The following is a 23,490-nucleotide window of genomic DNA, read 5'->3' as shown; positions in this document are numbered from 1 at the left end:
GCCGACATGCAAGATGCAAGACATCTCTCTCTCTCTCTCTTTCTCTCTCTCTGCGCCGGTTGCTGCTTGATCATATCACACTGCAAAAAATGACGTTCTTACTAAGTGTCTTTGTCTTATGTAATACAAATATCTAACTATTCAGATATTAACTATCTAACTAAGTCAAAATACAATTACTTGACAAGAAAAGTGACCCAAGATATTTGGTCTTTTTATAAAAAATTATATAAGAATTAAGTAAGTTTATGGTAAAACAAGCAAAAAATCTGTTCATGGGGTGAGAAAAATAAACTTAAATTAGGTACTTGAGAAAAAGGTCAAACTAGATTCAAGTTTATGTTTCTCAGCCCATGGACAGGTTGTTTGCTGCAGAGGCAAGCTTCACCTGAGGTAACTGGCACTAAATAAATATACATGTTCTTGCATGAAGTGAATACTGTCTTTCTCTCATGCTGTGAATGCTAATTCTGACGCTTACTTTTAAAACAACTTTGCCCGTGTTCAGACTTTACTTCTTTTTTTAAGCTGCTTGCGTCTGTTTTACATTATAGTCCTATCACCTAAACCGTGTTTTCAAAAAATGTCCTAAACGCTTTTTTCAACGCCAGCGGCGTGGTCTTTAGTATTAGTATTGTAGTTTTTAAATATGTGATCAGTTATTACAAAGACGCTCTCGGTTTAGAATTCAAATAGACTTCAGTTTTTTTGTAAAAACTTTCCAAAATGGCACTTTTCGAGAGAGGGTAAGTCGTGTTTAGGGGTCAGACTGTTATTTACTCCGGTGTATGTTACAATGTGGAGTAAAAAAATTGGTTGTAACAATTAACAAATATTTTTTATTCTTTTAAAAGCATTTAAAGCTAAATTGTTATTTTCTTTCTACATGAGGTTGCCAAATGGCATGTTCATGTTCATTGAGGCATTACTTCTGGCACGTGACTGTTCCGTTTCATCTACAATGTCTCTGCGTATACTTGACTTAATACAGTTTATTCAAAATAAAAGCCATTTGTCTTCTTTTTTTATGTGATGCGAAGTTATGATAATCAAATTATAAATCTTAGTTTAAAAAATATAAAACACATAGAATTAATGCTAAAACGTTAACTGAATTTTCTGTAGATGCTTTAAGTTGAATGAACTATAAAACTGGTTGAGCAAACATACCCATTAATGTTTGAGTCAAGTTTGGGCCAACTAAAAAATAACAATTCAAGTAACACTTTGGAGACAGAAATGAAGTGGACGTAACAATTCTTTGGTAAAAAAAATTAGTTGAAACAACTCAAGGCTGAGTAAATTATGACAGAATTTACAATTTTTGGGTGAAGCATCCCTTTAAATAAAACATAAAAAATATACTGTGTAAAATACACAATATACGACATGTATATAAAACATAACAAATATACTGGGACATCTCTCCGCAGCCGTGCACAGTGGGAGGTGAAGAAGCCAAGCACATGACCCAGAAAACACCACACCTGCACATCCTCCTGACCTCTAAACCACTGGCGCCCCACGCTGTGACCTTGAAATAACCCCTGGATGACCCTCAGCCTCTCCGTCCAAAGATAACCCCCGAGGACGGAGAAAGCGGAGATGGATGAGTTCCCTGCCGAGGGGTTAAAGCAAATGAGAAGTGTGTGCGTGGGGCAGAACGAGCTGATTCAGCGTGACTCTGCGCTTTCACAGATACTGCTGCTGCTTTTGCTCACCGTCGCTGGTAAAAATGAAAAGATGGAGGGGTTTGCAGTGTGATTAGAAAGATTGTTCGCATGAACGGAGAATGTGCAGAGCGGCCTGACCTCCCACTAATAATAAACCATTGTTTCTCTCAGGACAATCAGCAGCGTCTTAGCACAGGAAATGACATCAGCGTACAGAGTACAGAGCATGATCACACGATGACGATATATTAATTAGTTTCTTTGTTTCTACAAAAATGTTCTACAACTATTACAATGTTTACATGCCATATTTGATGTTTTCTCCTCAAAATATTGGTCTTCAAATGATTTCTCCCAAGACTGTTGGTTAAACACAAGCACCATCCTTTAACTTTCTGTCGAATGCAATAGATGAAGCCGACAACCACTTCCTGTTTCATCTCATTTTAAAATATCACAGTTTGATAAGACACGCGATGCCGCGCGGTTCACCTCTGGATTTAGGACTTTCAACACTAACGTTCATCACTTACTCCAACACATCCCCTGTACTTTCTCCAAGTGACCTGGGAAGCAGATCTGATGACCCTTCATTCCGCAGATTCCCAAACACACAACGTTATCAAAATAACCTCGCCCGTAAGAGCGTGGGAAGACACGCGGAGTACATTCATCATTTTAACGATTAATTTCCACGTCCCGTCCTTTCCCGAATCTATTAATACCGTTCCCGAGGTGTAAGCGTGCATTTGCCGTCGATGAGATTTATTCCGATATCATGCCTACTATTACTCATCCGGCAGCACCTGCGATTTCGGAGTCAAATCCTATTCAATATTTTTTAATCAGAATATGAAAATCTTAACTTGATCAAGGTCTCTTCTGCTATTACTTTCCTCATTTCTCACCAGAGGAGTCCGGAGGGCTCATATTTTGAGAATTCAATTCCAGTGTCGTGCAAATGTTTTGCAATAATAGTTAGAGAATGAAAAATTAAAACTTGCGGTAAGGGCTCGGTAAACATTAATCAGGACGGCCGGCTTTTTTGCCAGGTAATTTGCCTTAATATTTAAATGTTCTTTAATAACTCCGATTATTAAAGGATTCTGCAGATGTCTCCGTAGCGCTTCTCCGCCGGCGGACTGCGGCGCGCTTGTAAAATGCCTCGGAGCCGAGTTGCTACATTTATTAAAACACGGCTTGATTTGAAGCTGTCGGGGCTGAGGAATTATCTGCCGTCGAGAGGGGGCTTTGTTCAATTAGATATCGCCACTGCTTTAAAACACTTTAGATTCCCCTGTAATCCATTGGCATCCTGTAATTAATCAACTAATTTCCAGTCTCAGGATGGCTGTAATTACTGCGCCTCGTAATAGCTTATTCTTTCTGCTCCAGCACCTACATTTCATTTGTTTATTTTCTCGCACTCATAAATCTGGGGGAGTGTCAAGAGCGCCACAATATTAGTGCAATAATCAAAGTTAATTATCAGACGCCCTTGCGCCCCCAACCACCCCCCTCCCGCTAATAATAAAGACTATCCGAGAGATCGGTCTCGGCTCGGGCTGCGAGCTCAGAGCCACGGGCAAAATCTCTCTCTGCTGCACAACATCAGGAGGAGATGAATATTAATCAAGAATTAGGCTGGGAAACCTTAGGAATTAAAAGAGATGTTTCTTAATAGGTTACTGAAGACGGAGGTCCTTTTAGAGAGATTTGAGTTTATGTGTAGAAAGACTGCTGTATATTACTGTGTAACGGAAGATTAGGTCACCATTGTTTGCATTTATATTTAATATGGAATACTAGTGAATAGTGAAGAGTTTAAAACCTTGAAATATATATATATATGTGTATATATGAAGACATCAAACATACAAATACAGACATGACGCAGTAATAACTACTAACAAAATTGACTTTGATACCTCAGCAAGATTTCCTTTATATCAGGGGTTCTCAACCTTTTTGAGTCTGAGGCCCCCCATTGTATTCAATAATATTCAGATCGCCCCCTGACAAACACTCACAATTTCTGCTGAATTAAGTATTTTAGAGCTTAACATTAACTGGGTAAAAAAACATGAATTTCATTATAAAATGGCTAAATAATGAGAAATATCTTGCTTTCCAGTTTTTTTTTTGTATGTCAATGCTTATTTCGTCTAATTTTAATTATTAGTCATTCTGAGCCCCCCCCCCCCCCCCCCCCGGAAGTCAGCTGCCCCCCTGCTGATAACCAATGCTTTATACCATTTCTCCACCATGACAGTAAATTAAATAAAACAAAAAAGTGACTATAAAAGAAGTTCGCCTACTTTATCTGATTTTTATATTACATTGTATATTTAAGGAACATACTCAATGATTTACTACATTAAGAGAATCTGAAATTAGCCACTTGTGATATTTCATAACGATAAGGAAACATCATTAGAAGGTAGCTGCCTAGAAAGGAAGGTTGTGGAAAAAAGCTCATGAGCTCCACCAAATTTTGTGACAAGATGCCAGCTACACAAAAGGTGATTTATGAAATGTAAAGGTCACGAGTGATGATGTAGGGCTGCAGAGGTACTCTTTGTGTGTGTGTGTGTGTGTGTCTTCTTACTCACCCACTCGTCCGTGATCAGACCCGCTGCTTTACTGGCACGACTTTTGTTTCGGCAGGCTAAGATCACATGGGCTCCGTGAAGAGCGAAAGATCGCGCTGTCTCAAAACCTGCAGATATGGCAAGGGTGGGTGGAAGAGGGGTTGTAGGAGAAGAGAAATGACATGATTGAGATAAGTGCTTTAACTCCGATAACTTTGCAGAACTGTTATTTGCAAATGAAACCGAGCAGAGGGTGAATGGGTGGCGCAAAGATGAGCTAGAGTTCCATATCTCTGTTCCATTCTTCATCAAACAGAGAGCCAAAGGCTCTTCTTTAAGATACTCAATCAAGCCTTTTTTTCGTGTGATGAATGTGATCGAATTAAAGCCAAGAAACTCCAATAGCTTCTGTGTAGATAATGAAATGAAAACGGACCAAGGACACGACCTTGAGGCACCTTTGTTACAGGAAACAAAAACGTAGTAAAGTGTGACGATACAAAGCGGAATTTAAAACCTGCGAGGGTGTCATAAACGACTACAGTCCACAGACTTTAGGGGAAAATAACTTTTATATATTTAAAGAAACATGATTTTAAAGCACTTCAAAGCTAGTGCGATAAGAGAGAACATTGCAAAACATCAGAGATACTTCAGTTTCATTGATTTTATAAACGATTCTGGGTTTTTATATAATTTTCTTGAACTCATTTTCAAAAATCTAAATAGGTCACTCAGACTCGAAAGGTAGAAACAATGATCTAAATATATGAGGTAGGGGATGGCAGAAATGCGAGACATTTGCTTCACAGAGAAAGGTTATATTTAGGGGGGACTTGGGGTATTGTTTTGGCTGGTTTTGCTGACCTGCCTTTTTGCATTGTGCCTTTGATTACACAAAGTATGTTTAAAGTTTCTCTTAAGCTGGCATCAGCACTTTATCACCCGGAGTGGGCACCAGTCATAAAGGTATGCGCGTCTCAGAATAGATGCGGGGGAAAAATCCTCAAGTTCATAACAATGGCTCAAGTTTGCAAGTGCCACATTAATTATCAAGTAAAAAAAATCTGAAGGAATTTTAGATGGGGGAATGGTGTATTTTGCCATCGTACCAAAGGACACAAAGTTAAAATCTCAAAATCTGCAGCGTCCCACTGCAAACACAACTGCTATATACTGTCTGCAGGACACTCAAACTTTGTAGCCCTTCTCACGTATAATCCTCAAATATGTATTGAAACTCGCTTGATTGTTAAATCACAAGCGAACTGGCTGAAGAAGCCAACACATACTCGCAAACACATGCATCGCTCCAACTCAATGTTACTTTGTCATAATCTCTGATAATGTAAAGCAGATTCAAAGACGGGAATAAATTGGGTGTTGAGAAAGACTTTTGACACAATGGCTCGGACGTTTGTCCAGGACCGCTAGTTGACAGCAGGTGGATTAGATATGCTGCATCGTCACGTGGCTGTTCCCCCGTGCAGCTGTGCTTTACTGACTGGCCTGCCTGCTCCCTCTGACTGTAAAATAACCCTTGGCCATGCTGCTTGTAAAACATATTACACTGTCATGGCTCAGAAAAGACCTGACAGGCCAACACAGCTCAAACAGAGAGGTATGACTCCGAGAGGTATGACTTAATCGCTTTGTGAACCTCTCCGATGCAGGGAATTATGGGTTTCAGTGGATATGAAAGTTGACAGCTGTTTCTGATGGTGAGTGACATTTGCACACATATCAAAAGCTTTTTATCTCCACTACAGCACCAACGAGATGTGGTCTGACCTAAGATTTCAACTGCAACCTTTTTTTATCATTTCACTTAATAATTAACATATGAATTGTATTTATTATAACAGTACAACCAAAGTTTTAAAGTCTCCATGAAATGGACATTATTTTATTTTATTTTAATACATTTATTTTATTGTTATATATTTTTATAGAAAATTACAGTTTATTATAAATGCTTTACTCTTGCAGGTCAATATTTTTTTATTTGCCCACAAAATCTTAAAGGCATAGTTCACCCGAAAATGTAAATTTGTTTTACTCCCCCTCAAGTTCTTCCAACCCTGTATACATTTTTTTGTTCAGTCCAACACATAGAAAGACATTTGGAAGAATGTTTGTAACCAGAACATGTCTGGGTCTCTATTGTTTTGACCACTATTCAGGTTTGGAAGAAGACAGAATTTTTATTTTGGGGAGAATTTCAATAAAGTCCTTTATCCAGTACCTCAGAGATGATGTATTTTTGTATGCAAACCCTTAAGTTTACGTTGTTTACACGTTTTGTCTATCAAGATGATCTTAACAAATGAACACAACATTTGTTACCTTTGAAGCCGAACCAGCAGAAGAAAAATCTAACACGATGCGATTAACAGACTACACTTAAGGTCGCTCGATATCAACGTCACCACCACAAAGCCTTCGAAAACCTCTTTCAAACTTTATTACAAATGTGTTCCCTGGTAAGTAATTACTCCGTGAATGAAGCCAGATCTCTGTTTTAAGAGATTTGTGCCTATGTTGCATTCTTTGTGAGCTTTGCATGCGCGATGACGTCTAACGTCCCCACCAAAGTAAGTAGTCGCTTTTAGCAACTTGTTAGCAAACGCTGTTTTAAGACACAATAAAGCTTTAAAAAAAATCACAAGTGGGTTTTAATTGGTGTATTTTATGTCATAGAATTAAAAGTTATAAAAAATATTTAGAGGTTTTGTTTACAACAGACCAAAAAACCCATTCAAAAAACTGATAGACGCTGGAGCGATGGAACCGGAATTCCTAAAATGCTGACTCGCTTCCTGGTTTTGCATACAAAAATATGTCATCTCGGCTACTTATATCTTTAAAGAATTATAACTTTTCTCAATCCAAAGGCCAATTAAATCACAATACAAAAAAAAACACACTGCTATTTCTGCTTCATGTCAACTTTAATGGTCCTTATATGTTTTTGTTGTTGTTGGAGGAGGTGTTTTGTGAATTATCCAGAAAATTATACAAAAAGACAAGAATGGAAGACAGACAAACACAAATTCTTCCTCCCACATGAATTTCCAAAGATTCCCCAACATACACAAGTAAAAACATTGATTGATACTGCAGCCCTCCCTTCTCTATGCAAACTAGCGGAGTCTGACAGCGGTCACGTGACTCCCACCATCAGCCTGCACGATATCGTGGATTAAAATGAACTTTAATTAGATTATGTTTTAATCTGATTTTCATTAAAAGGTAACTAGGAGGCCTAATTGTGAGGAGAGAGCTAAGGAGTATTACCTATTAAAACTCAAAATTGGAGCAGGATAAGAACTCCTCTCTGACAAACCAAGCATGGAATTAAATTTTATGACACCTTATTAGGAGTAATGGAGAGCCGTGTATATCTACGCCGGGGCTCCCCCGTCGAGAAACAGACAACTAAATAAAAACACCAAACGTGAGAATTGAAATGTTTTCCTTGTCAGTAAACAGCAAGCAAAAATAAGAGATTTTACGAGCGGATCCGTGAGACGGCAATTAAGAGGCGCGCGGAGACTTATTAACAAAACAAAAAAAGTGTCGCATTAGCGTTGATCAAAGAGCGACTCTCACAGTCACCTTGTAAAAACTGTGGCGGTTGTTCAGCTTGAAGTGTGAATTAATCAACGCTGTTGTTTTTTGTAATGGAGAACAAATGAGAACATGTTTAGCGACAACAGAGACCCGCCGTGTATTATTTATGGAAAATACGAGGGCCTTGACATTAATTTGGACGCAATGACTCCACTTGTTCATCGAAGAGGCAGAAAGACCTCGCGCCCACACGAGGAGAGATCCAGCTAGACTAGCCTTTGCTATAAAAAGCTATGTTTCGGTTATTCAATATGTTCTCCTGTACTAAGAAATGAAGTTGCCTCGTCATCAGATGAGCGTGTCATAAAAAGTTTCGCGTTTTGCATGTTGACTCCATAAAGACAGGATGCTCCAGAGATAACCTCTGAGTTTGCTGATGGTTTTATTGTTCTGCTAAGTTTCTTCTGCGGGTCACATCCTGGACTTAACTGGACATGTTCATTTTGGAGCAAAAATTTAAGGAGCAGTCCAAGACAAACACAAAGCGCTGACGGATGACCTCCCCCGCGTGATTCCCGTACATTTAATTTTCCTCGCGCTTCTGGCCTACGTTTTTTCGGGACTTTTGACAAAATGACACTAAAGAGTGGAGAGGAGGTTACGTTGTATTAACCCCACTAAAGAACCAAAGCTCAACATGTCTGGAGCATGTGCACCACATACCACAGAGCACCAACATGTTACTTTAAAGTGATAGTGCACCCAAAAATGAACATTCTGTCGTCATTCACTCATCCTCTTGTCATTCAAATCTGCATGACTTTCTTTCGTCCACAGAACACAAAATAAGATATTTGGAAAAATGTGGTTTATCCGCATCCATACAATAGAAGTGAATGGGTGCCGGTGCTGTTCAATTAGCAACTTAAGTTGAACGATCTTCTTTCGTGGTCTTCATTCAGGTTTGAAATGACGAGAGGCTGAGAAAATGATGACAGCATTTTCATTTTTGTGTGAACTGTCACTTTAAGAAAGACAAAGGAACATTGTTTTTAAACTTCATGATGGTTACAAGGACCCCAAATAAGTTGAACCTTTTGTGAGGGACCCCCATCCTAAAATACATATCCAGCTATATGCTTTGTGTATTTCGATACATTTAAACAATGTTAGATATTTATTATCACAAAGACAACATATTGTTTCCAAACAAGTACATGGCTACAAATAATGCTAGATGTATAAAAAACATACATTCAAATGCATTTAAGCTATAGAAGTGTGTTTCATGACAAATAATGCTGCAAACAAACCCAGTAGTTGAAATATATGTTACTATAGTGAGAAACTGACTATAAGGTTGAAAATGTGAATATGAATGAAATGAAACAAATAATGCTTTAGTAAACTCGGGTGTGTTTATATTCTAATTCTCTTTTAGTCTTTCTGGGGTCCCTGGTTTGAAAACACCTGTTCTAGAGCATCAATATACATTGAACACAAAAAAATCTCCAATGATCCTGTGAATTCATCATTAAAAATGTACATGTAAACGAAAACTAAAGCCGATAAATGTCTTATCCGATGGATATAAAAGTCTAATGACATCGATGAAAAATCTTTTTTCGCCTTTGCACAACCCTGTCTGTCCATAATGATGGTCAATGAGAAAGTCTAACACAACACAAAGAAATGTACACTTCCTGATTCCACCTGCATGGCAGATCTACTGACTATATACGGTCATAAAGCTTTGAGGAAGCGGGGGACAGAGCCAGTGAGCAGCAGGTGGGGTGAGATATACATTTTGGGGTTAAAATAGGAAGTCTGGTGTTCCTGTCGGTCTGGGGGGAGCCTTAATTTACACCATTAATAACCCCCCATCTTCATTTTGGGATTGGGGGAACCGTTGTCACGGCCCAAAGTGAAATGTATGGTTCGTAATTACCGGCGTGCGAGGAGAGGAGTTCCACCTGACCAGCCCCACGTTCTATTACCCCGCTGCTTTTGCCCCCGGCTGCCCTCTGCCGCCCTCCCCTCACGTATTCCGGCTTTGACCCCCAAGTGGCCTCGGCTAAATCCCAGTACCATTTTTCATTCTGCTGCACGTTTGCATTGGTCACGCCGTCCCCACGGAAACCCTTCACGCCAGCCTTCCAGCTCGGCCCCTGCCATCCAAGAATCTAATACCGGAACGCTGTTACTTTCATCACTGTCATTGTTAAGACAAAGACGGAGAGAGAGACGGAGAGAGAGAGAAGCGACCGCAAAGAGTCGTCATGAAACTTTAATATCTCGGCTCTCTCTGAAAAATAGTAAAAGCGAACTGATCCATAAACCACTTGAGTTCACATTCAGACGCTCAATTTTAAAACGCTTCCCTCCTTTAAAAGCCAGTAAAAGGCCTTAAACATATATCTATTCCGGCCGCCCGCCGGGGCGATGTGGAGATCGTAATCATTATCGAATCTTTTATCCCCAGTTGTAATTGTCGCGCATGTTACATCAGTTTTTGCCGTGCTTTGTGAATTTCATCCAAGGTTAATAACGCTCAATAATTTGACTAACCAACCATACCTGGTGTTCATTACAGAACCGATAAACAGATTAATCACAAGCGGACATGAAACGCACATTAAAAGCCTCAGATTCCATTTCCTCTGACACTCAATATCAATAACAGCCTCCACAGGCACACTGAGGAGTACAGAGCAGATAAAAAATATCTTTGCTTTTCGTTTTCTTGTGGAAATAAAATTGCATAATGGATGGTTCTGGTTCAGCATGTCTCTTCAGCCGTGCTAAAATACACAAGGTAGGGAGTCTATTTCAAGTGTTCATGTGTGTTTCTATAAGTGATCAGCACCATTTTGGGTTGTTTTTAATAGCCAATAAGCTTTATGTCACATTTAGGATTTGCTTCTTGCTAGGTATTAGTGAAAGTGATGTTCTCATTCTAGAGAGCTTCTGATTGGACGAAAAGTCATGTAGTGCAGGATGACTCATCAGTGCATTTAGTCCATTTAGAGACAGGCTGTATGCTTTAAATATGTATAGCTGCTATTGGTTGGAACTACACCAAGAATTGCAGAAGCTCAAAGATGAGAATCAATACATTTGCATAATGAAATTATGTTTTACCCCTGTTGTAGTCATGGCACTGCAAGATAATAATGTTTTAACCCATTTCATAGATGCATTGCTTTTTTATGAATAGCACCCTTTTCATTCATGTAATTTTTTAGTGGTAAATGAGAAATATTAACTGTAAATGCTGTCTATGTTGATTGTAACTGGGATAAAGTGAACACCTGCAAAGCATGTTGAGATACATTTTTCAATTTAGAAAAATGTGCATTTTTAACATTATTTGACAACATCTCCATATTTGTATATTTGTTTAATTGTGTTTATTATAGGGCTGTCTAACAATTAGCTGCGATTAATCGCATGCATAATAAAAGTTTGTGTTTACATAATACGTGTCTGTGCACTGTGCATATTCATTTTGTATTCATAAACACATACATGCATATATTTAAGAAAAATACCAAATATAAAAGCGAATAAACATGTATGTCACTTTAATTATTGGTAAATATAAATAAATACATCCTAAATATGTATTCATAAATACAAAATTATTATGCACAATACACAGACATATATTATGTAAACACAATACTTTTATTCTGGATGTGATTAATTGTTTGACAGCCCAAATTTATAAGCAATACTTCCCAGTAAAGACATTTTTGGCTTAGATATGGTTGTAGACGTGAATATGTGAAATAGTTGTGGACACGCAAACATTGTCAGAGTAACAAAAGCATGAACATCACACAAGGGTTAATATATATTTGTATACATAAAATGTTTACTAAACATTAACAGTTATTGAAGAGCTATAAGAGAATACAGTCACAAAGGCAGTATTTTGCAACGCTAAACACATTTCTATATGAATTAATCACAGCATATCTCCTACAACAGGGAGAGAAACATCTCAGACACATGAGCAGTCCAGAACACATTAGCTCCGAAACAAACGAGAATCACGACATCACCTCATCGAGGATTCTTTGGGCCGAAAGAGAGAGCAAGAGAGAACGAGAGGGGGGGAATGACCCGGCGACAAAGGCCCGTTGAGAGGGTACAGCAACACAGTCAAACAGCCATCAAAATTCAATTAAACTGGAAATACATAGCAGCCATGGCATTTATCAAGAAACATAAAACAGAAGACTTCCCGTCAGTACGGTCTGTTATTCATCCCCTGTGCCACCTTATGCACTCCATTTCCTATCCTGACACTGAGCTTTTTGCAAAACAAAACAAGGATATGAGAGTTAGAGCGAGCTCTTCAAGAACAACACAATTGGCCGTGATGCCCTCAATGCTTTCGGTACATCACGACAAAAACACATTTTGGTAACATTTTGGCTTTTACTTTTAGGTTAAAAGTTTGTCTCGCATCTGTGGAACTAGCATCATTAAACTGAACTAAACTAAACAGATTTTGATAACAGACCTTCCTTTCTCATTTGCACCACAATTTCTGCATATAGAAAGCAAGCAGCATCAGCATCAGTGCCTGCACTCGCATGCTCACCCGCCTCATCCACAAGAGCTGATGAACTGAAATAGGAACAGTGTAAATATAGAAGCCCATAAACGTACACATGCATCCACGTCTTCAGCTCCGTGACTCAGAAAGACAAACAGAGGCGCGTAAGAGCGCCGTGACCGCCACAGAGCATTCATCACCATCAGAGACAGCCAGCCAAGAGGCCACCACCGTCACCCGACGACTCCTGCGATACACCTGCTCGACAAAAATAACCCCGCGCTACTCGACTTAAAAACTGACTCCCGCGCATCAGAACATTGTGCGAGACAAAGAAAAAATGTGTATCCAAATAAAAGATTTATGATTTATTTATGACTGTCTGAACGAATAAAAGAGTTTAAGAAGAGGAACGTGATAAGGAATATTTGGGATGTTTGTCTTAAGTGCTTAGATGTGAAGTTTTGGAAGTTTTGACAGATTTGTCTAAAGGAAAAACATACAAGAAGTGTGTTGTGTTAGTAATAAATCTTATAAAAGCATTTACGTAATCCACACGCGCTCCTCAAGCTGAATTATCACAGCTAAATCTATTTAAATTAAATAACAAAATAGCTTTGTGCAGTATTTATACAGTCAAAAGGATGAAACTCGCAGATGCTTTTGTTAGTAAACAAAGAATAAACACAAGGAAACATAAATAAATGCAAAACAACATAAAATAAATAATATATGGAAACAATACTTCATCTTACTATGCATTTATATTTTTATATAAAATGTCACAATTCTTTGGCACCGAGCATCAGATTTTAGTGTCTGAACCTCCCACAGGTCTCAGGTCAGGCGCAGTTGGGTGTATGGTGACGTGGCGATTGAGTGAAGTGAACGGCGCTTTCGACGGTAAATAACTTTTAGTTGGTTCAATAGAGGAGAATTAAGGAAAGCGCCCGAGTCACTAATGGGAATGAATGGGAGGCATCAGCCGGGGTCAAACACGCACCGCAGGATCAATGCACGGGTGCAGGTGTACCACTCCACCACCAGAGAACCCGTTAACAAGAGAGAGAGAGAGGACACAAAAGAGCATTTGTTTCCATTACCGCCGTATTAAAGCGGTAGAAAGACGACTGTAAGTGTGTTTCTGTACAGGGCTAATAAAATACAGTACAGTATCAGTCAAAAGCGTAATAACTTCTCCTGCTGTAATTACCAGATGATGAGACTTATTACCAGAGCTTAATGCATTTAAAAGCTATATGACAAACACTATTATTACAATCGAAAATGACCTCCATAAAGGGAAGTAAATACACTCTTGTCTTGTACTCGCAAATACGTTTAGTGCAACAGTAATACACATAGCATTAAATATATAACATATATCATATTTAACTGTGAGGCTAAAGATAACATGCCCAAGTAAATCTTTAACAAACATTTTAAAATCCACAGCAATATCTAAGCCACACGTGTATTTGTTGTAAAAAAAGACGTATTGCTAATAAATAAATTGAACAAATATAAAAAAGGAGAAGGATAAATGTTGGATCATTTGCTCTTTTAGCCTGGTGATATTCGAGAAGTAAAAGGGAAATGAACTAAGATCAAATTTATCCACAGATTTATGATTCTTGTAATCCAATAATTCTTATGCTAGTGACAACAATTCTTATTCAGAAATGTTATATGAATTGCTCTCTCTTACACATTGTCTTGTGTAAGGTGTGAAGGCATCACTTAAATTGGCAGGATTCCATCAGGGTGGAATTATATAGTCTGATTCACAGAGTACCTCTGCCCTCTAGTGGTCAGTCATACGACACTACAACTGACAACTATCAAAAACTGTAAACTTGTAAATTCTTCTTTCATGTTTCCTTGTAGACCCTACAAGCGCCACAATTTGACAAATGACATTAAAGGAACACACCAACATGTCTTTAATCTCTATTATTTGATCCGATTTGAGGACTTCTTTAGATTGGAGACAGACATAAATGCAGAGCTGTGAGCGCAACACACATTAATAGCTAAAACGGAATAAATACATGTATACATAAATGTAGAAAATATATACGTTTAAATTCATAACACAGGCTAAATATACAGCATTCCTGTGAATTTTCTTTGACCACATAAAATCGTACCAAACAAATAACCGTTCTGAGATCGGTGGTTAGTCACAAAAATAATAAAAATTATTATATATGTGTGCAGTTAAGACCGCAAATGCATGCATCGTCTAGCATCATTTATGCATTTATTTATTTATGTTTACTCCAGATTTCATTGCAAACTTACTTTGCATAAGTTATCTAAACGACCAACGTGTATGACAGAAACTACCCGAACTTGTTATTGTAAATATAAATAACAACGTTTGATTTATCGTACAATTAATAATTCTGGTGCTTTATTGTTTAATGTGAATTCTGTGTGAAAAAAGGAGGAAGGCATGATTAATGTTGTAGTGCCATCTTCTGGACAAACACTGTACTGCAAAGCAGCTGGTTTACACACAGTCAGGCTCTTTAAACCCAACCTGATGTCAAACACGCTGTTTGGTCAGAAGAGTTTATTCGTCAACATTTCTCTCCCTCATCTCTTGGATAGAAGCTAAATGACTGAATGTAAAGGTAAAGATGTGAAGCTCGTTTTGAGGATGTCGCTTCAGATGAAACAGTATGACAGCTATATGCAGACACGTGCGCTTACCTATCCCAGAGTTTGCCCCTGTGATGACCACGACCTTGTCCGAGAGGTCGAGATTCTGCAGCACATCGAGCGCAGACGTGTTTCCGTCGTGTCGTTTGGGCTTCACCTGCAGGTCTTCAACGGTGAAGGCCTGCCGGGGGTCGAAATATGTTGTGCGTTTGTTGATATGACTAGAAAGAAGAACATCTCGTCACGTCATAATATTATGAAATCATGGCGAGGGGAGGTTCGCTCGACTTACTCGACATAGTAGATTTGGCTCTTGGCGTCCGTTTCCTGTTCCCATCCGTACGGCAAAGCTGCGTCACATTCAATAATCACATTATTGATTCTACTTGTGTTATGTCAAGTGTATCAAAACCAGAACTGTGTCGACATCTTATTTCTTGTCAGTTCGTGTGTGTTCTTTCAGACTTGTTTTTGTTATGCAACACAATTGAGCGCAGGTCCTTCAGAACGTCAGTATATATACAGGTGCAATGTATTGTGGATCTAGCGTCATACCTCCAGCACAGCGCTTCTTCGTGCCAGTTTTGGGATGTTCCCACTGGGTCTTCATTTCTTCGTGGCTAAAATCAACGACGTCACGTGTTAATCTTCATATAAACCACATTAGAAATGCACAAGTATTTACGTAATGTATTGTTGTTTTTGTTAGCCCACGTAAAGCGCGTGTGTATTAAACACTCACTTGGCGTAATAAATCCACCCGTCCTTCGTGGATCTCTCCTCCCAGCCCGGAGGAAGCTCGTCTTCGCTGTCCGTGTCATCCATCCCCGCGTATTTAAGGGCTGCCATCTCGCTCTGCTTGTTTCAGAGCCGATAACTCCTTCGACTTCCGAACTCAAATTGTTTGACAGCAAATGCACGTTGCGCTGATCCTGCCGCGGCACTTCCGCAATCACAACGTGACGTCACGTTGAACGGGGTTGTGGGAAATGAAGGCCTCGGGGTTTTTGAAAGAAACAAAAGGCGCGTTTAACATACACGGGCAAGTGTTTTTATTTTGTAATTCAATCTGAATTCAGTTTAAAGTGGTTTTAAATAGAGTTTGTTCTGTATAAGCTGTTCTTGTGTTATTTTATTATTTGTGAGAGTAACGACCAATTTCTGACCCGCTGATTCATGAATCTAAATTGAATGGTTCAAACTTGTCATGGCACGGAGATATTCATAAATAACATTGAATGTGAAATTTCAAAAATGCACGACATTTAAACATCATTCTTGAAATATGTTCACTATTTCTCTCATTCTCTTAACGCAGTTTTGAGTGTTTTTGGTGGCACTTATTAACAGCGTTGTGCAAGTTACTCTAAAAAAATGAATTATTAGTTACATATTCAATAGTGTGCACAAGTGACTCTCTCCTAAATGTATTTAATTACTTATAACTAATTGCTTTCCTGTATCAACCTTGATTAGTCATGTGATTCAAGGATGGACATGAAACGGCTCTTTTAATTCATTCAAATAAATGATATAAAACGACAAGTAATATCATGAACTGACCAAAGAATTATATATTAAAGCTCAGATTTCTAAAGTTAGACTTTTTGATGTCAATTCCACGATTGCACTGCACACTTACTGTACATTACACAAAGCAATTAGTTCCATTACATCAGAAGTAACTGTAAATAAAAAATCCCTTACTTTACTTTTTTAATGGAAAAGCAATTAAATTACAGTAACAAATAACTGTACTTAACTAGTTACACTCAACACTGCTTATTAATGAGCAATACAACATTATACAATTCAGTTGACTATGTGTGTATAAACAAAACAAAACACAGGCCAAAAATCTTATTCATGTTAGTGTAATTTTATTGTGTTAAATATGTCGCACAGAACAGCACATCAATCTTAACTGTCCATTCAATAGTTTTAGTGCATTGGTGCATTCTGGGGTTATTGACTGGGATACTTTCTAAAGAATAAATAAAAAATATTTACCAAACATAAAATCCACCATCAGTTCAATGAAAGGCCTCAGTTCAACACATGAAGAAAAGGTAAGGAAGCCCCGCCCATGAACATACCCACAACTTACTGATTGTAAAAAAGAAAGTTTCACTATAAGTGTGATCACACACCTGTGAAGATCCGTGTTGCATGAGTTCACTCCTCATTTCGGATCACGGGTACAAAAATAACTTTTAAACCAAAGAAAGTAAAGACATCAGTGATCTTTGTCTTCATGCCTCCAGCACTTTGGTGTCGTATCATACTTTATACTTCTCTTTTGCTTGCTCACTTAATACACAGATATGCTGAAAGACAGAAAGAGAGACGAGACCGTCAACAAACCACAACAAGGTACGATTCCTTTTTCAGCAGTTTTGAAAGCGTTATCTATTCATTTAGGCACATAGATTTCAATTCAATTGTGCGCCGTCAAGCAAAGCGTTCAGCTCAGCTTTTAGTCATACAAACCTTGATTTCAAGCTATAAAAAGTATTAAGAAAAGCAGTGTTTGAAGCCTTGCCAGCCTCCATGGCAATTCACATAATGGAAACCAGTTCGAGACATAATAAGACATGCACTACTTAGTGTTTGTCCTGCATCATTAACATACAAACTACAGTTAGTTCAGAACGCAGCTGCCAGAGTTCTAACCAGGTCCAGATAATACGATCACATAACCCCAATGTTATCAACCCTTCACTGGCTACACATTAAGTGTTGTATTGACTTTACAGTTCTTTTAATCACTTATAAAGCCTTAAAGGGTTTAGCCCCTACCTACCTAACAGAGCTTCTATCACACTACAAGCCATCACACTCTCTAAGATCTCAAAACGCAGGACTTTTGATAACACCCAGAATAACTAAATCCACCAAAGGGGGTCGAGCTTTCTCATACGTAGCACCTAAACTCTGGAATAGCCTTCCTGATATTATTCCAGGATCAGACACACTCGCCCAATTTAAATCTAGATAAAAGACACATCTTTCCAGCAAAGCATTCACTTAATGCAAAATATGCTAAATAAACCACCGGGAGACTGCTGACATTATATATTATTTACTAGAATCATTTAACTTTTCATAAAAACACAATGTACTGTGTTTGACCTTGTTTTCTTATTTTCTCCTGTAATGCCGCTCTTGAACAATGCACATTGTGAAAAGCGCTTTATAAATAAAATTGAATTTAATACAGATGAAAATGTAAAACTGATAAAATACTTTTTTTGTAATTTGCATACACAACATACACAAAGAAAGGTATTTCAATATTTGAATATTAATATTAAAAAATATTAAAAACACAGCATCAGTGTACAGTATATAGCACAACACATAATCGGAAAAGTATGCATTCTTTATTATCATTATGAGACTGTGTCATAAGATACTTACACTCAGATCTCTGAAGTATTCATTGTAGTCTAAAGCATATCCTACCAGGAACTTGTCAGGTACTTCAAACCCAATATCTAAAAGGATATTTAAAAGCATTGAACATATGATTAATGCTGAATTAAACACATCGCACCAACCTAATTCAATGATGGATGTTTAACATCTGGCTTTGAGTTATACTAGAATGCCTTTCATTTGGTTTATATTGTATGAATTATTTAAATTAGGAGTAATACAAGGGGTCTGCAAATGATACGTTTAATCTTAAAACATGAAGATATTAAACAAAAGAAAATTTAAAGTAAAACGTATAACTATATATTAGCATATATTAGGGATGTACCGATACCATTTTCTTTAAGAGTACGAGTACCGATATTTTTCCTGGTACTCGCCGATACCAATGCCTGTACCTTTTCAAAACACAGTGAGACTACTACAAATAGAATAGCTTCAAACTTACAAACATCTCCACCTTAAACACATTATGAAAAAATATGAATTTTAAGTAAAACAAAATTGTTTTCATTAAGCATTTTTACGAGTACATGAGTTTAGTATCGGGCCCGATACTGGTATCATTATCAGTGCATACCTAGTATATATTATGTTAATACAGGCTTACGGGGGAAAACTCTATTTAATGCAATAAAAAATAACTGGTCATATCTGTCTCTCCATTTCCAAAGAGTCCATGGCCTGAAGATGTAAAAAACTTGATCTTAAGGCATCCTCAAGCTTTATGTACAAAATTGCCTTTTATCGATTCATCTGAAGATATTTAACATCCACCATCACATAATAAACATCTACACAAATACAGCAGACAGACATACATACACATGCACAGGGTTACTAAGTGCTCAAACATGTCTGTGGGTAACAGCCGTTGGCTTCTGTATCTCCTTGATAAGTGACTTTAACCACTTTAGTGCTGTGATCGAGAGTGCACGTCAAGAGCGAGTAACGGCCGTGCTGGATTGAGATTAAGAGTTTATCAGCCTTCTGTCTAAAAGCATTGCATAACTAGTCTCAACACAGACGGTGTCCGGTGGCATGTCCAACAGCATAAATGCTCCTATTTCAGCGTAAATGATCTGGATTAAGCATAAAATACTCATCTGATATAATCCAATGATGAGAAATACAAAGGAACTCACAGTCAGGCCGGTATCCTGAGCTCCTGGGTGTCCTTTTGACAAGTAAGCTGAAATGAAATGGCAATGAAATAAATGTTGCGATGAGTTTATTATTAAGCACTGGAAGTTACGTGGGATAAAAGCATCTGTCAAATGCATACATGTGACTAGAAACGACTACAATAAAACGTTATGAACAAACAGATTAAATACCACAATTAAAGTTATTTACACTCGAGTTATATTATTCATCACACATGTACAGTTTACAGAGAAGATATCAGATAATGTGATAAACTGGTAATAGTGGATCTCAGTGCATCTTGTTTCTCAAGTAAATGGTCTGGGCGGTCATACTCATTTATCTTACGCAAACAAAATAAACCGATTGAAACAGATCCATATCTCATTTTGTTATTTCCTGACTAACTTTATTGACAGCACCATTCACTTTCACCGTATAAAAAGAGCAGATAAGACATCAATGAAGAAACTGAAAAATATATTTTTTTTTTGTCGAAGAAAGTCACACAGATTAAGAATTGATTTATTATTGAAAAAAACCTTTTACGACTTTCCTGTTCTCCCTATTTATAGCGTTGCGTTCTCTTACCTGGCCACTTTTACCATTTTAGGCTGACATTCATTTAATAGGTCAAGCAGCGTTTCCATGGTTTTTCCTGTCTCTACGATGTCCTAAAAGACAAAGAATGAATTAGTCTGTACACAATACAAAGTGGGGTTCAAATGTCTGAGACAACATCGATAATGTAGCATTTGTTTGCATGTATAGGCGTGAAAATAAAAACAGTTGAAGGATTTTCAACAGAGATACATATCCACCTAAAAATGGCTACATAATAGTAAAGAATGCATTGTTTGTAGGTCACCAACCAAAAAAGCAAGTTTGTGACACTGATATTGTAAACTTATTTTCTTTGTAGCAAATCACTAAGCACTCTCAGCATTCTCAAATCATAATGGAATCGTGGAGTATGAATGTTTCACACATAATTATACATTTAATACAGAAAGCAAGTGGGCCTATATGCTGCAATAAAAAGTGAACCTTACCTCGACTATGAGCACGTTCTGTTCGGAGAGAAAAATAAATAAATGGAGAACATTATAATTCCTAAAAATTGTAAAAGTACACAAAGGTAAGATCCAAACTCACTTTTCCCTTAAGAGCAGATAATTCATCTCCACCAATAACTTTGACACAGTTGGTTGACTGGTCATTCTTAGAGGAAAACATACAAATATTAGTTATATTCCTAGTAAAACTCCATCAACGGCATTAATATTATAATGCTGATTTCAACTAAATCGGACTAACCCTCTACTTTATATAAAGTTGTCCAAGTTGTTCTTTTAAAGTTCACACAAAAATGAAACATCTGGCATCATTTACTCACCCCCGTGTCATTTCAAACCTGTATGCGTTTCTTTGTTATGCTAAACACAAAGGAAGATATTTGGAAGAATGTCAGTGACCCAAGCTCTCATCTCCCATTGACTCCCATAGTATGTATTGTCCCTACTATGGGAGTCAATGGGAATGAGATCTTTTTGGTTACTGACATTCTTCCCAATATCTTCCTTTGTGTTTAGCAGAACAAAGACGAGAGCATTCCCTTTCATTTTATTACCCACAATGTGTGTATACAGGTTTGGAGGGTGTGTAAAGATTATATATATATATATATATATGGCACACGTCAGCGAATGAGCCGGCGCCTTAGAGAGAATAAATAATGGAGGGAGAAATGTAGAACTGGCACTTACAGAGTAGCTCTTTAGTCTAATGAAATCCACAGTCAACGGTACAGACTTGTCAATGTTTTGATTCAGTGTCTTGATGTAATCCATCAAGTCGGCAAAGAACTTGTATCCTCCCTTCAGGACACACAGAGCCACAATGTGATGCCCGCCCATGTCCCGAACAATATCTCTGGCCAACCTTTCAGTCCTGCAGAGAAACATCGTTTGTTTAATATAAAGGTGGACTATCATGAAGTACGTTCATACACAGACAGAAATGTCCAAGCGAGGATTCCAGGCGAAATTTGTTAAACAAATCAATGTGAAAGCCACATTCAAATCACATGACCCTCAGACGCTCTAATGAAATAAGAGTCGGTGGTGGACGGACATCATCGGAAGAGTTATTCTACTAGCGGGGTCATACAACGGCCATGTCATTACACAGCAACGTGGTATCCCTTAAATCTCTATGTTGAGGGGATGTGTTCATTTTTTAAGATCCTGTATTAAAGATGGCGAAAATACAAGCGGGACATCTGTGCTTCCAGTTAGCAAGGTTTGGGTCAAATGTACCTGTCCTTAATGAGGCCATTGGGTATTATGACACTGTCCAAATCCTCCTCGTAGTGTTTCGGGACACAGAAAAGATCCAGTCCGTGTCCCTTGCTGTCATCAGCTATCTGAAAGACAAAACGCTCACTTCTTCAGTGTTTGAAAGAAACTATAAAGCACATGAATCAATTGTTATAGTCGCTGCATTTTCCTAAGGAGTTTATGGTGCATTCTAGAGCTTGTTAGCTGTATTTCATCCATGAAAATGATTGAATGTGATGTCATGTGTATTCTTACTAAAGTTAAACCATTACAGTACAAGCTGATCTTATTGGCGTCGCCTTGGCAACGCACCAGCCTGGAAGGCGATTAGTTGAAATAGCGTCTCGACGTTTATATAAATGACCCGATGGACGTTCACTCATTCAATAGCAACTTAATTCGCACACCGGAAGTAAAACCCAATGATGAATAAAACATATTTAACTGTCCACGAACACAACGATTGTTTGTAAAGCGCACCGAGCGTCTGTCTTACCTCCAGATAAGAGGCCATGCTGAGATCTCTGTCCTTCATTCAGGTTGCCATCACGCCGGCGAAAGAGAGAAGATGAGTCCGTCGCGTCCAGCGCGCTCGTCCGATTTGCATCAAGTCAACGCGACGCGTCCTAAACCCTGACGTCACAATCCGTTCCTCCCAATGATCTGATTTAAGCGGCATCCTGCGCGAGGTACAAACAGTGCATTTCTCGGGTTGTGGGATAGCGATGAAATGCGCGTATCCTTACACGACAGTCAACAGGGTGTAAAGCCCCGTGCGTTCCCTGCTGCACTAATCCACGCGTTCGTTGCGTCGGAGGGTTGATAACGCTGCGGTGATGACGTAACGAGGGGTCGTATCTAGGACGCAGAGCGAGAACCAAATGATGGGACTCTTTCTAACTCACTGACATTTATGATGGATATACCAACAAACAGTTGCACGTCAAATCCTACATACGGATCATGCTTATTCGTTGGATTCAGAAAACGTTTTTATCCGAAAATGATGAAAATGTCATAAAAATATAGCAATACGTGGTGAAATATATATGTCACGCCTCGTGACATTTCAAAACTGTATGACTTTATTTCATCTGCAAAACACAAAAAGATATTTTGAAGAATGTTGGTCAACAAAAAACACTGGCCCCCATTGACGTCCAGCGCATGGACACAAAACCCCAGAGACAAAATAACATCTTTTGTGTTCCGCAAAAAAGTCCAGGTTTGAATGACGAGGAAAAATGACCATTTTTATTATGGGGTGAACCCCTTTTTGGGGGGTTATGCAAATTGGACAACCTTAAGTAACATGAACGCTCATGCAAATGTTTTTAAGGAAATGATTTTCTTACAAAACTTGAAGTTTGAAGGGCATTTTTCCACAAAATGATTACATTAAAATGCATTAACCTTTCTTCTCATTATTATTAAATGAATCAAGACTAAACAGGAAAATCACAAATGAGCCATGTAGAAATATTCATTTATATGTG

The 23,490-nt window shown here is 38.2% G+C and overlaps 2 protein-coding genes across 3 annotated transcripts in view; both read right to left on the bottom strand.

The window, feature by feature from the left end:
* Positions 1-16,038, bottom strand: part of wwox (WW domain containing oxidoreductase) — a 164,510-nt gene extending 148,472 nt beyond the window's left edge. Inside the window, exons 1-5 of the mRNA XM_079449691.1 lie at positions 15,814-16,038; positions 15,627-15,691; positions 15,364-15,421; positions 15,123-15,292; positions 4,286-4,392 (exon numbers count right to left, since the gene is read on the bottom strand). Of these exons, the coding sequence (XP_079305817.1) occupies positions 4,286-4,392; positions 15,123-15,292; positions 15,364-15,421; positions 15,627-15,691; positions 15,814-15,920 (507 nt within the window). The 5' untranslated portion in view covers positions 15,921-16,038. The remainder of the gene's footprint in view (positions 1-4,285; positions 4,393-15,122; positions 15,293-15,363; positions 15,422-15,626; positions 15,692-15,813) is intronic.
* Positions 16,039-16,936: 898 nt separating this feature from the next.
* On the bottom strand, positions 16,937-22,786 carry hprt1l (hypoxanthine phosphoribosyltransferase 1, like). Of its 2 annotated transcripts, XM_079449993.1 has the most exons (9): positions 22,491-22,786; positions 21,974-22,080; positions 21,422-21,605; positions 20,811-20,876; positions 20,708-20,725; positions 20,247-20,329; positions 19,655-19,701; positions 18,492-18,568; positions 17,273-17,398 (listed from the first exon to the last, which is right to left on the bottom strand). In XM_079449993.1, exons 1-9 carry the CDS (start codon positions 22,527-22,529, stop codon positions 17,351-17,353), a joined length of 669 nt encoding a protein of 222 aa, XP_079306119.1. In that variant the 5' UTR covers positions 22,530-22,786; the 3' UTR covers positions 17,273-17,350. The 2 variants fall into 2 exon arrangements, with proteins under 2 accessions (XP_079306120.1, XP_079306119.1); XM_079449994.1 differs by lacking the exon at positions 20,708-20,725 and having other exon boundaries at positions 16,937-17,398.
* Positions 22,787-23,490: the final 704 nt, after the last annotated feature.

This window comes from Barbatula barbatula (genome assembly GCF_947034865.1).
Source record: "Barbatula barbatula genome assembly, chromosome: 25".
NCBI classification, from domain to species: Eukaryota; Metazoa; Chordata; class Actinopteri; order Cypriniformes; family Nemacheilidae; genus Barbatula; species Barbatula barbatula.
Note: the sequence above shows the minus strand (reverse complement) of the source record. Positions and strands in the feature narration are given on the sequence as shown.

Excerpts from the sequence above, each read along its gene's own strand:
- hprt1l (XM_079449993.1), bottom strand. The coding sequence starts at position 22,529 with ATGAAGGACAGAGATCTCAGCATGGCCTCTTATCTGGAG. Across the intron at positions 22,081-22,490 it reads GCATGGCCTCTTATCTGGAG|ATAGCTGATGACAGCAAGGG; the intron begins GTAAGACAGACG and ends TTTGTCTTTCAG. Across the intron at positions 21,606-21,973 it reads AATGGCCTCATTAAGGACAG|GACTGAAAGGTTGGCCAGAG; the intron begins GTACATTTGACC and ends GTTTCTCTGCAG.